This window comes from Aspergillus undulatus, assembly GCF_047715775.1.
Source record: "Aspergillus undulatus strain CBS 261.88 unplaced genomic scaffold BDV17scaffold_124, whole genome shotgun sequence".
Taxonomy (NCBI): domain Eukaryota; kingdom Fungi; phylum Ascomycota; class Eurotiomycetes; order Eurotiales; family Aspergillaceae; genus Aspergillus; species Aspergillus undulatus.
In genome coordinates, this window is record NW_027396728.1 from 12922 (window position 1) to 25050 (window position 12129).

Here is a 12129-nt window from a genome sequence, read left to right on the forward strand (position 1 = left end):
CGTTTAGATAGGAAGATCCATCTATTTACGTCCCCTTACACCATCCCTATTAAGGAATAGTTAATTTAGATATATATTTCTTATATCAAGTCTATATCTGATACTATGATACTATCCGTATTAAGGAATTATTAATTCAGATATATATCTTATAACAAGTCCACCTTCCGACAATAAGTAATTAATTAATAAGGTTAGAGAATCTTGTTTAGGATCCTAGTAATTATATCAAAGTAAAGTAATAATCTAGTTCCTATTAATAATTAATAACAGATATTATAAGCTAACTTGATAATCAGAATAATAATAGAGAGGCTATCTAGTAGGTTAATAGAATTGATGTCTATACCGCTTCCCAAAACAGAAGGGGCGGAGCAGTCTCCACAGTACGTACTCAGTCTACGATTCCTGACTGGCCACTTCGTAGCTTACATCAGCACTGACATAGCTGCTAGCCGATCACGGAATGGGAGGCCTACCACCTGGGCACCTGCGCCTTGTTCATTTTCATTAATTCACATCTGATCATCCAGATTCCTAGGGACAGCAAATTCACCCATACTCCCTGAACTGATCTAAAGTCACCTCAAATATCTTTTAATAGATCAAGATCAACCTCAGAGACCAGGGTCTCCTTGAACACGTTCGCTCCCGCATCTTGGGGACATATTCAGAGCAGCCATCATGACGACAACTCCCACGACCGGTACCACTCCAATGGGGTCATCTGGCGCTCCACCTATGCGTCTCCGAAGACCCAAAGTTGCTGATCCGCTCGTCCGTCCAAAAAAGAAGACTGCGGCGAAAGTCTCTACAGGAAATGCACAAGCGATCAGATCCGTGCCCACTCGACCGGCACCTTCTATTGCGCATACTGAAAAGTCGAAAGCCCCCCCAGCGAAGAGTGCCTATGCTGCGAATGGATTCAGTGGCCCACTCCTCTCACAGACTTATGTTGACTATCCTCTTGTGACCACAAAGCGAGCCATCAGGGAGGGATTAAAGCATCATATCGCAAGATTTGCTTCGAAAAGGGCTATAGATCCTCGCGATGAAGCCCAATTCACTAGGCCGATCAGGCTTCAACGCCGAGATCCTCGGACACGGTTACACGAGCTGAATGCGGATAAAGGGCAGTCTGGGAAAAGGCTATCATCCGAAGCAAGCAACCAGGTCGATGATACTGAGCGTGAAGAGATGGAAGCTAGGAAACTGGCGCGCGAAAAAGAACGAGCGGACAATCTTTCTCAGATAGCACCGAGCATCGGATCTGCTCCAAAGCGGACAAACGTGCCCAAGCAAAAAACACAGCAGGTTTCTAGAACAGACATGACACCAGAAGAGATCGCCAGAACCCGGATCAAATATGAGGAGGCATTGCCTTGGCACTTCGAGGATTTTGATAGCAAGAATATTTGGGTTGGAAATTATGAAGCTGCGTTGTCAGAGACACACGCTGTGTTCATCCTCGAGAGCACGGGAAAGATGATGATGATACCTGTGGAGAAATGGTACAGGTTCAATGCCAAAAATCCATTCAAGACGTTGACCATTGAAGAGGTGGAGAAGTTCTTGTCCAGGAAGACCAAAGACCCTAGGTGGTTTATGGAAAAGCAACAAGATGATGATCAGCGAAAAAAGCTAGCGAGCTACGCAAAGCAAAGGAAAGTTTACGCAGGGAAACAAGGTACTCCAGCTGTTGAAGGCCTAGAGGCAGACGACATGGACTTCGAAGAAGACCGATTTGCGGATGATGAAGAGCACGATGATTTATTCAACGAGGATGAAGACGCGAAAGCGGCAGAGAAACGAATAAAACAGGACCAACTCAAAGCAAATGTTTTCGACTTAAAAGATGAAAAAGAGTACGAAGAAGAGGAATTAAGAGAAAAGAAGGAAAGAGAAGCTCGGCGGGTACTTGGAAAGAAAGTCCGGAAAGCTCTCCAGAAAAGGGAGAAGAATTTTGACTACAGCAGTGGCTCCGATGTCAATCCTTACACAGACGAGGAGGTATGACGACCATTGTTTTCCGCAACAATATGAAAAGCTCTGTCTAATCCTGGTCTTGCAGAGTTCAGACGAGACTGATGAAGAGAACAATAAAGAAGAGCGCAAGACCGAAGAAGAACAGAACAAGAAGGATTCTGCGACTTCATCAAAAGGCAACACTACTCCATCAGGTCGCCCAAAAACCGCTGATCCGTCTAAGAAGCTCACAGTTGGTGCGTCGCGGAAGCGCTTCGGATCTCCTAATGTATCAGACGCGAGTGGCACAGACACGTCTCGTAAGAAGGGCAAAAATAAGTTTCCGTCCTCGCAGACTCCAACTCAGCCGGGTTCTCGCTCTATGTCGCCTGTTGCATCCTCTATGACGGTTTGCATTATTCCCAACTCCAAGAATGCTCAGCTACTTACCATCTTTAGGCTAACAAGAAGCGCGTGCGAAATATTCCCCCTGCTGGAGGTTCTGCGAGTGACGTTGACGGCGCCGTGGGGTCTGGTGGCGATATAAGCGAGACGGGAAAGTCCAAGAAGCTGAAACTCAATCCACCTTCAATGACCTCCCAGGGAGAGACGCCACAAAGGTCGAGAGCCGGTAGTCCAGCCTCTGTGGCCGGTAGGCAACTCGCTGGAAGTCGGGCTAGCAGCCCGGAATCCTTAAGAGGCATGTTGCTCGCCCCCGAAAATCCTTATACTCTATTTTACCGCGCAGGGCAAGGAGTTAACGTCTTAGGTTCTGCTGTAACAGGCCAGACTTGCGTCTCGACCCCTGGACCGTCTACATCTACTGCCCAAGGCTTTCCTAGCCCTACTGAAATTCGTGCTGCGATTCCTCCAAGCGGTATCCTAAGTACTGACCTACTCAAGATATTCCGGCCTCGGATCGGCAATTCAAAAGAGAACCATAGAAAGTTTATTGCAATAGTCAGAGACGTTGGCGTTTACGGGAAAGAGGACCGCCTGCTGAGACCGGGTCCGTGGAGAGAAACCTAATTCTGCGTCCCAAGGTTGGTTGATTGCACGTTGGTGTTATAGATTTGGAATAATGGCCAATACGTCTACCTGCTCGAAGATTCGGAACAAACAGTTAAGCCATTTGCGATCGATCTATCCTAGAAGTTTGAGTGAAGTTTCGAATTGTAGAAGTATTTGTCCGTATACATCCTGCTGCTGCTGCGCGTTGTAGTGGATTGAATTCTGTTATGCTGCGCGTAATATTGGTGACTTGAAGTTGTTAACTAGTCCATAGGAACTAGTGCTTTGCGGTATCTCGGACGCCTACTTGAGATCCATTTGGTATAGGCGTGCAGTAAATCAAGACGTCCACTAGATCGTCATGCGACTACAGTAGGTAAAAATGAAGAATCATGCATGCCGTTGAATACATTCAACTCTATAGATATCGCTTCGACCATAAATGCTACCTTGAACAACGAACAAAACATACGGGCCTATAAGACAATGAACAACCACAACTAAGTCCCGGCGCCAAAAACTGAGCATATTAGAAACAGACAGATACATGAATCAGACGAGTTTTCTATTTAAGCCATGCCGGTACTCAGGTACGAGATGTGTCCTCGTTCCCCTCTTCATATTTGTCCCAGTTCGCCAAGATATGGGCAATTCTGGGAGAATTCGTTAGCCGATAAACATCTTCGAAATATCCCTTGGTGATTTCGAAAGGCCGGGCTGTCACATTGGGAATGTATTTCCCAATGAGTTTGCTTGGATCAATGGTGGTCTTGTTGATCTTCTTGAGCAAGAAGGATCGGAATGGCTTCACACCGGAGCGAAGGAAGGTACTGTGGAAGGGCACATCAATTCCCTTGAGAGGGATGGTAGCGAACCCACGCTCGAGACTGATCGGCTTGGGCTTCGCCTCCGTTTGCTTCACACACTCGTGGATGATGTTGACAAGATGAGCCTTAACATCTTCCAGAGACATGCTCTGCATGAGAGCCGGGATGTCGATGTTCTGCGCCTTAAGGTAGTTGAGCAAGTTCGTAAGACAGTCAAGCGCACGAAGCTATAGAATGTTAGAATGATATAAACTTCCGGAGGAACAGAGTAAAAGAAATGGAAACTTACATCACCAGCCGCGACATATTGCATGTTGGCGACATTGTAATTGACAATTTCCAATAGCCAGCCAGTTTGCTCGGAGATGTTTCCAACAACATACTGAAGGGCTTGCTCATTGAAAGTCTTAGAGATCCGGCTGGGGTTTACAGCGCACATGGAGTAGTTGGAGCGACCTTGTTCGTCTCGCTCCACAGCAACCTGCATCGTTAAGCCGCGATAGAAGACAACTGAAACCAGGCTTTCAATGGGCATAACATCAGCAAGAGCAGCCAGAGCTGAGTATTCTCCCAGGGAATGACCGGCAAAGCTGCTGTCTCTCTGGACAAGACCCTTCGAACGCATGTCCTCGAAACTTGCTTTCTCCATCAGGGTCAAAGCCGGCTGCGTGAACTGCGTTGCGGAGAGGAGGCCCGTCGGAGAGCGGTATGTGTAAGACGCTGTGTTCTCATCTATTTCCTTGAAAATTTTCTCGGACTTGATAGATCCGTCAGCGTTGACCGTCTCAAAAGTCATGGACATGTAGTTCTGACGGATGGCTTTGCCACGCGGTCCACCAAAGTAGACAGTGAGCTCCTTCGGATTATTCTTGACAATGTCAATGATTGACAAACCGTAGTTCTCAATGAAATGACGGTCTGCCCGGTCCCAGACTTCCTTGGCAACGAGGCTGGTACCATATAGCTCCATACCCATTCCTTGCTCCTGGGATCCTTGACCAGTGAAAACATAGGCGGTGACCGGTTGCTCAACCTCAGCTTCACCTAAGAGAACCTTGTCCTCCGTCTCCTTGTTGCTGGCCTCAACCTTTATAATCTTACGACCGGCAATCATACCGACATGTTGCAGTCTAACAGTAATCAGGTCGTTGGGAAGGACCATGTCAACAAGGGACACGTGGAAGCCCCGGACACGGCCGATGTTGTTTTCGGCGGCCCAGGTTTCAACAAGACTTCGGACAGCAGCGCTTGTGTACATTCCATGAGTAATGGTACCGGGCAGGTTTGCGTAGCTAGAGAACACTCTTGAGACATGGATGGGGTTGTAGTCACCGGACACCCTAGCATAGGTTTCGTTTGACGCGGGAGCACGGAGGACCAATGGCGTTTTTCCGCTGAGGGGAATAGGGTTCTCGAAGTAGACAGGCTGCTCAATAGAGGTTCCGTTCCGCTGAAGATAGTCAATCACCGGGTTGCCATGAGAAGTACCGGCTTCATAGTCGACAGATGCGACTTGGATGACTTCTTTGGTAGGAAGCTCGAGAAGAACCTGGCCCATTGTCTGGACTTGGCTGAAAACACTCTTGTTCTTGAACCGGATGAGACTCTGAAGACGGAACGTCAGGGTTTGACCCAATAGCTCCACATCATCCATATCAAGACGGAACCACTCTTTGGATCGCAGAATGGCTACGTCCCGGCTGGACGCAAGATGAACCTGCATTGGGACTTCATCCTTGCGCTGGAAGGTGTTCTCAAAGTCCGTGTAGACTCCACGGTACAGGAACTGACTGGTAACATGCATGATAGGTTTGCCATCCCTCTTGATTGTACCGCAGACTTCAACAATCTTTCCGGAATCTTCGTTGATGATTGAGTTGATTTGCGCAGCGGTGTCTAGGACATCACCGACCTTGAGCGGCTGAGCACCCGGGACCATCTTGAACCCATTGGACAGATGCACAAGTTTCAACAAGTCACCATCGATGGCGCGAGGGAAGATTGGCTTGGTAATGGCCTTCCATCCGGCCACAATAGCGAAGTCCATGGGAGCAAAAACTTCTTTACCGGGACGTTCGACGAAAGCCTCTCCGGTGTTACCCACGGCATGCACAAAATCAGCCACAGCCTGCGACGTGATGGTTTCACGGCCTCCGCTGAAAGTCGCCGTCGTTGGCGTCTCGAACGGCACATCCTTGTTTCCAAACCAGATACGGTAGTAGAACTCTTTGATGCGATCGTTGCGGCTGTCCATAACCTCTCTGATCGGCGCATACCCAGCATCAGGATGGTAAGTGAATAGGAAAGTCAGAGGAACCACACCATTCTCAGCGGTCCGTCCCTCATACAGTGTAAGACTGATTTGACTCTTCTCATTGAACTTGATATCTACTGTCTTGACGAGTTTACCTGATTGGTAGGGCTCCCGAACGCTGATTGCGGTCTTGGTAGGATCATCGGGGTATATAATCTCCACGTACATCCCCGGGGTCGGCGAGATGATTCGTTTCATAGGGTTTGTCTGGAAGCGGTGACCCTGCACGAAGACATCTGCCGAAAACAGAGCGTGTCTCCACGAATATGAACGACCTGCCAGAAGACGGCACCAGCGATTGGGCTCAGGAAGATCCGCCGCAGAGGAGGACAACCGGTAGCTGATTTTGTTTGTATCTTCAGCAATCGTGAGGCCGTCGATTTCAGTTTCTTCCTGAGCCTCAATCAATCGTCCCCCAAAGTATTCAGTGACCGGAATGGTCTTCTCATCGCCATGGTACACATCCTTGACAAGACTGTCGATGTGTCCTTGATGAACAGAGTTGAGAATGTCGCCGACAGGTTCGTCAATGACGGTCGAAAACTTGGCGGCCATCGGACCTTGCAGAATACAGGTCCTTTCGACATCTTGGCCTACGACTGCCTCCAAATCCTCGCTCTGCCAGAGCGAGTCCTTCTTGAACCAGTATTCGAAATTCTCATCCAAGGAAGGAACAAATGGGACGGGTTTCTGCCCACGACGTTGGCAAAGTAGAAGAAAGTGCTGAACATCTTGGGCGTTGATGAGCTGGGCCGCCGCCTCGGGATAAGCGGCAAGGATATTGTCGACAGCGGGATAAGGAACGTTGAGTTCTGAGTAGTTCTGAAGGAGTGATGTGCGCCCTTCAACAGTGGTAAAACGTTCCTCGACCCGACGAATGAAGTCGCCCGTCAGCTTCTTCAGGGAGTCGTCTATCCATCTGCTTTCGTGCTTGACGTACATGAGGTCGACCATCCGGTGCACAACTTCTGCGTACGTCATGTCTTCCAAGTCAACCGTTTCGCCAGCGGAGTTGCGGCCAAACCAAACCTTCTGGAAGTCATCGTTGAGCTTCTTGATGATGTAGTTCCTCTGCTTTTTGAGCTCCGGCACACGCTTCGCCTTGTCCAATTTGAAGATCTTCTGGTCCATTTCGTGCCAGAACAACACACCGCGAGTAGCCAACTTGTGGATTGGTTCTCCCATCTCCGAGAGAACAGTGACTACTCCTCCAGCCGCGCCTTTATAAGTGTTCTCCCAGTCCTGGTCGTCAAGACCAGGAGCGTCCGCAATCGCCTGCTTGGCGTTCTTGGAGGTGTGTGCTTCGTTGGCGATCATCATACGGCTACCAAACAGACATCCATCGAATGGCATCGGGGGGTAACCAAAGCGGGATGACCAGTTGCCGGAAAGATAAGGATAAGTATCTTCTGAACCACCAAAGCCGCTACCGGCAACGAGAATGATATTTTCATATCGTCTGATACGGCTATACATCTGCAAAATTGGCTGATGGAAGTCCTCGAAAGAGTGGTGTCCACCGCCGCGGCCGCCAGTCCACTGCAGAATAACAGGGAACTTGGGGTTCGCCTTCGCGATGTTGATGACCTGCTGAATGGCATCCACGGAGCCTGGCTTGAAGGCGATGTGCTTGATACCAAGAGTTTCGATGTACTCATTGGCCACCTCGATAGAGGGGACACCGGCACCAATTGTGAGACCTTCAATCGGCACGCCATCGGCCCTGAGCTTGCCAATGAGTGGAATCTGCCAACCCATAGCACGTGGGTTCACGTAAATCAGGTTGACAGTGATTCCGCGGCCTGGAGGGATTGCTTTCTCGATTTTGGTGATGGCCTCTGTCATGGTTTTGGCGTTATAGTAGCCACCACCAGCAAGTTCGATATGGTAACCCGCATTCATCGTTGCAGCAACAAAGTCCCATGGAACGGTGGTCGGGGTCATTCCAGCCACCATAATCGGCGGGATACCCAAAAGTCGGCTCATCTTCGTGTCAACGAAAGTTTGTCCAGTAGCATTCTTCATCAGGCGAGGACCATATTCCTTCACCCAGTCAATGGCGTAATTGACTGAATGTTCATCACGGTCGAAGAGCTCCGGCTTATAGCCAACTTCGGCGTTGGTACCATCCATAGCTCCCGCGAGTATCACACGAACACCCGTGCCGTCCTTATTGCGATTTGTGAGGACACCGAGACCTGAGATGCCTCCGGGGCCAAAGTCAATGATGTGGGTAGCTCCTGGGAACCCAGTTGCCTGCTCCCAGTTGACGGTATCATGGGTAATCATTCGGACCAGCGCAGGAACAACATTTGCATCACTAATCTCTCTCAGATCTTCTCCAGTCTTGGTGCCATAAACTGGAATTGAGAGCGATTTCGGCGCAATCTCCATCTCCTCCAGGTCCTCCATGATACGGTCAAAGGCCGAGTATAGATATTGGCTATGGAAAGGAGCCGTGATTGGAAGGAATCGGTTGACGAAGCGTACTTTGCGCTGGGTGAACGGTACTCGATTTTGATCCAGACCTGTGGGTGATTTGACCTTTCGTAGACGAAGGTTGAGACCGTAGAGTGAAAGCGGGGGGCCAGTAACGACAAAATTGCGCGCGCTGTTGACTAGTGAAATCGAGATGTGGCGATCCTCCGGAAGATGCTGGTTGGTCATGTCGATGTGCTCTTGGACGGCAGCTCTCGGCAGGTCACGAATTGAGAGCATAGGTGTTGGAGTCCCTTCACCATTCTCAACTGAATCCTGTAGCACGGATGGAGCGATGGATGTTCGAGGGTAAGCTTGCTGACTACGCAGACCGATCCAAAAGAGCATGGTCAACGCGTTTGCGGCTGCCTTCTGGAAGCTCTCCCAGGTAGTCGCTGAAGCAATGGCAGCAGCGGTAACGATGCCCTGGGAATGACCTGTGGTTCCGCTGAACCGCTCGAGAATTTCACCTGGCTCCTTACCAAGTACTTTGCAGGTGACCGCGAAATGTGCCAATTGGACTAATCCAATCAACGGTAAACTCACCGGCGCAGATACGAGATAGTCAACGTCTGGCTGAGTGTCCGGCTCTTGGAGCCATTGCATGACATTGAGGCCTTTCGGATAAAGTTTGCTGGCATCTGGCTCACGAGAAAGAGACTGCAGGAGCTCCGCTGATGAGGATATGAGGTCATCCACAAAGGATGAATAGGTATTGTAAACTTCTCTCAATTCATCAAAGTATTCCTCAATGTTCCCTTGCCCTCCAAAGACGGAGTAAAGACTCGCCTTGTCATCCGAAGCGGCCCTGAAGAGCGCAGAATCGTAGGGCTTGGTCGGCCTGCCGGCAGCTGCTCGCCCAGCATAGTAAGTCTCAACAACCAGAACTTTCTTGGCTGTTATTCCAGGAAGAGTGGCGGCGACAGCATGGACATCGTTTCCGCGCATAAAAGCACGCTCGAATTCGTTGAGGACTATTTTGAGCACGTCCTGGTTCGTGCCGTGTGCGCCATCCTCACCCTCCTCGACCTCGTTAGCTACATGGCCGATGTAGCGAGCCACGAGCTCTGCTACCGAAGAAGGTTCATCGTCCTGGGCAAGTTCGTCTGTAGGCTCTGGGAGTGACGCCGTAAAGGTGTCTTTCAGCTGCGAGGCGTGGAAGTGAAGAGATGTTGGCACAAGAAAGGAGAATTCAAGCGATCCATGGGCTAAGTTAAGGGGCCTCAATGACTGCGACGAGCGAGGTGTATTGATGCCGGTCTGAGGACCCGTCGATGTTCCATACATCTTGCCGTTTTGTGTTTGAGACTGTGCTTTTGTTGTTGCGGCAATTCAGATCCAACCAGAAACGGGCAAACTAAAAGAAGCTACCTTCTGTTAGCACATGGCAATTATCACGATTGGAGTGTCATTATTGCCAGACAATGTGGCATCGAAACAAGTGGCGGGGTAGACTCAAAAGTAACGAACAAGAAACAATACCTATTATTAAGAGTAATTATTCGGACTGAAGAGGTCGTTCTGTAGGGAGCGGGGGAAAGATCCAACGAAAATACAAAGAAGAAAGGTCTAAGCAGAAGAGTGAAAAACGGGCACGAGGAAGGAAGAGATAGAAGAAGGCCCGGGGCTTTGGAGACACGACTTCGAAGCTGACTCCCAGCAGAGGAAAAAAAATATCGGGGAACCGACCAAGACGTGCCGAGCAGCTGCAAGTGCCTGGCCGTCCATATAAAGTTTTGTAATGTTGAACCAGTCAGACGGAGCAGAAATCCCGTGGGTTTGCACTGGTTGAACAAGAAATCTCTTAATTGGGTATGGTGGATCGTGGATCTGCCCCAAAGGCGAGAAAACGGTTGGGCTGGACCGTTTGATGGTAATGCCGTGACAGTACACTATATACTTCATCTAAGGACTTAGTACTATGAATTGTAGACACAGCTGAATAGAAGGAAGAAGGTTGGATTGAATCACCCGTCTCTCAGGACTTTTTTGAATAGAAAATCAATGGTGATATAAAGAGGCATGTAAATCTTCACTGTATCTGAGCACTGGTAGGAGAATGCTCCCGAGGTCGCGCAGGTCGAAACGGCAAAGTTAATTCCCCAGCTCAGGCCCCTCCCAGATGGGACATCACCATCAGATTAGTGGAATAGGCCCTCCATTCGACCGGAGATCTGCTGCGCAAGTTGAGCTGAACAATTCCACTCCGGCTGAGACTGCGAGCCTGCCAGTGCGAGGGCCAAAGGTTCTTCAGTGTATTGAGAATACACAGCTAGCCGCATTCGGATGGCAGCTAAGGAAACAGCTAAGGAACAAGCAGGAAAAATTACAACTCTCAACCATCCACCGAGTCAAGCCCAGCTGGCCCGAGTCACCTCTAGTCTCGAATTTCCCGGACCCGAGCCATCGAAATTATAATCTGAGGACGCTCTCGCCCCAACAACACTCATCAAAAGCTTGCCAGGCAGTTGTTATTGCAACAGCTTCTGATCCCCATTTGGCCGTTGTCCTCCCTCTGCGTACTCTTCTCTTGCACTTTCTTCCTTCAATTCACACACCATCAACCTTTTTTTTTATTTTTTCATTCCTGTTCAACTTGTACGCTATTTCATCTTTAATTCACTGCATCTTCTTGGACGATTCTTATATCACATCCCGCCCGCATCTCCGAAACCCCCCCTCACAATTGCCGTTTCCATGTTGTGAGATATTCAGAATCTCCTCGAGTGCATTGTGAGTGTGCCATGTCTGTTCCTGAAGCAGTTGATTTTGCGCTTGTTCTGCGCAGCTAGTCCAACGCGCCGCTCGCGCTCGAATTTGTTGTTTTACTAACAGTTCTCATAGATAAAGGCCGATATTCCGCTATTACTACTTCTAATAAGATCTCAATCATAAAGCGTCAATTCCTCGGAATAGTGCGGTCGATATCTCCTTTAGAAAATGCGACCCGAAATTGAACAAGAGCTAGCTCACACCTTGCTGGTAGAGCTTCTGGCCTACCAGTTTGCGTCTCCAGTAAGATGGATCGAGACACAAGATGTCGTGCTTGCAGAGAAACGAACGGAACGCATTGTGGAAATCGGACCCGCGGATACTTTGGGCGGAATGGCGAGAAGGACGCTAGCTTCTAAATATGAAGCGTATGATGCTGCCACTTCCGTGCAGCGCCAAATACTCTGTTACAACAAGGATGCCAAAGAGATCTATTACGACGTCGATCCTGTGGAAGAAGAGCCTGAGGCTACACCCGAAGCTGCGGGCGCACCGGCAACATCTGCAGCTCCGACAGCCCCTGTGGCTGCGGGCCCCGCCCCTGCTGCTCCAGCACCTAGCTCTGGGCCAGCCGCGCCAGTAGAGGATGCTCCTGTCTCGGCTTTGGATGTGGTAAGAACGCTAGTGGCTCAGAAGCTGAAAAAGGCTCTGTCAGATATCCCCTTGAACAAAGCTATCAAAGATCTGGTTGGAGGTATGTTGCTCTACGTTGCAATAACCCCCCCCCCCCCCCCCCCCCCCCCCTCTTTTTTTTTTTTTTTT

General features: G+C 49.4%; 3 protein-coding genes across 3 annotated transcripts; 2 read left to right on the top strand and 1 right to left on the bottom strand.

The window, feature by feature from the left end:
• Positions 1 to 684: 684 nt before the first annotated feature.
• BDV17DRAFT_296784 (transcription factor IIF subunit TFG1) lies at positions 685 to 2994 on the top strand (the record flags this gene model as incomplete). The annotated part of the gene is made up of 3 exons (XM_073763372.1): positions 685 to 2010; positions 2072 to 2374; positions 2425 to 2994. The coding sequence occupies 3 exons, from the start codon at positions 685 to 687 to the stop codon at positions 2992 to 2994; spliced, it is 2199 nt and encodes a 732-aa protein (XP_073609819.1).
• A 111-nt stretch (positions 2995 to 3105) lies between these two features.
• Positions 3106 to 10080, bottom strand: BDV17DRAFT_31224 (tetrafunctional fatty acid synthase subunit FAS1). Its single transcript, XM_073764367.1, has 3 exons — positions 10078 to 10080; positions 4093 to 9962; positions 3106 to 4030 (listed from the first exon to the last, which is right to left on the bottom strand). The coding sequence occupies exons 2-3, from the start codon at positions 9880 to 9882 to the stop codon at positions 3563 to 3565; spliced, it is 6258 nt and encodes a 2085-aa protein (XP_073609820.1). The 5' UTR covers positions 9883 to 9962; positions 10078 to 10080; the 3' UTR covers positions 3106 to 3562.
• Positions 10081 to 11535: 1455 nt separating this feature from the next.
• On the top strand, positions 11536 to 12061 carry BDV17DRAFT_296786 (uncharacterized protein; the record flags this gene model as incomplete). Its single annotated transcript, XM_073763373.1, has 1 exon — positions 11536 to 12061. A coding segment is annotated over one exon (526 nt), but the record flags the coding sequence as incomplete, so codon positions are not given.
• Between the last annotated feature and the right edge of the window lie 68 nt (positions 12062 to 12129).

Coding starts and splice junctions, on each gene's coding strand:
- BDV17DRAFT_31224 (XM_073764367.1), bottom strand. CDS start 9,882: ATGTATGGAACATCGACGGGTCCTCAGACCGGCATCAATACACCTCGC. Junction 4,031..4,092: donor AATATGTCGCGGCTGGTGAT/GTAAGTTTCCAT, acceptor AACATTCTATAG/CTTCGTGCGCTTGACTGTCT.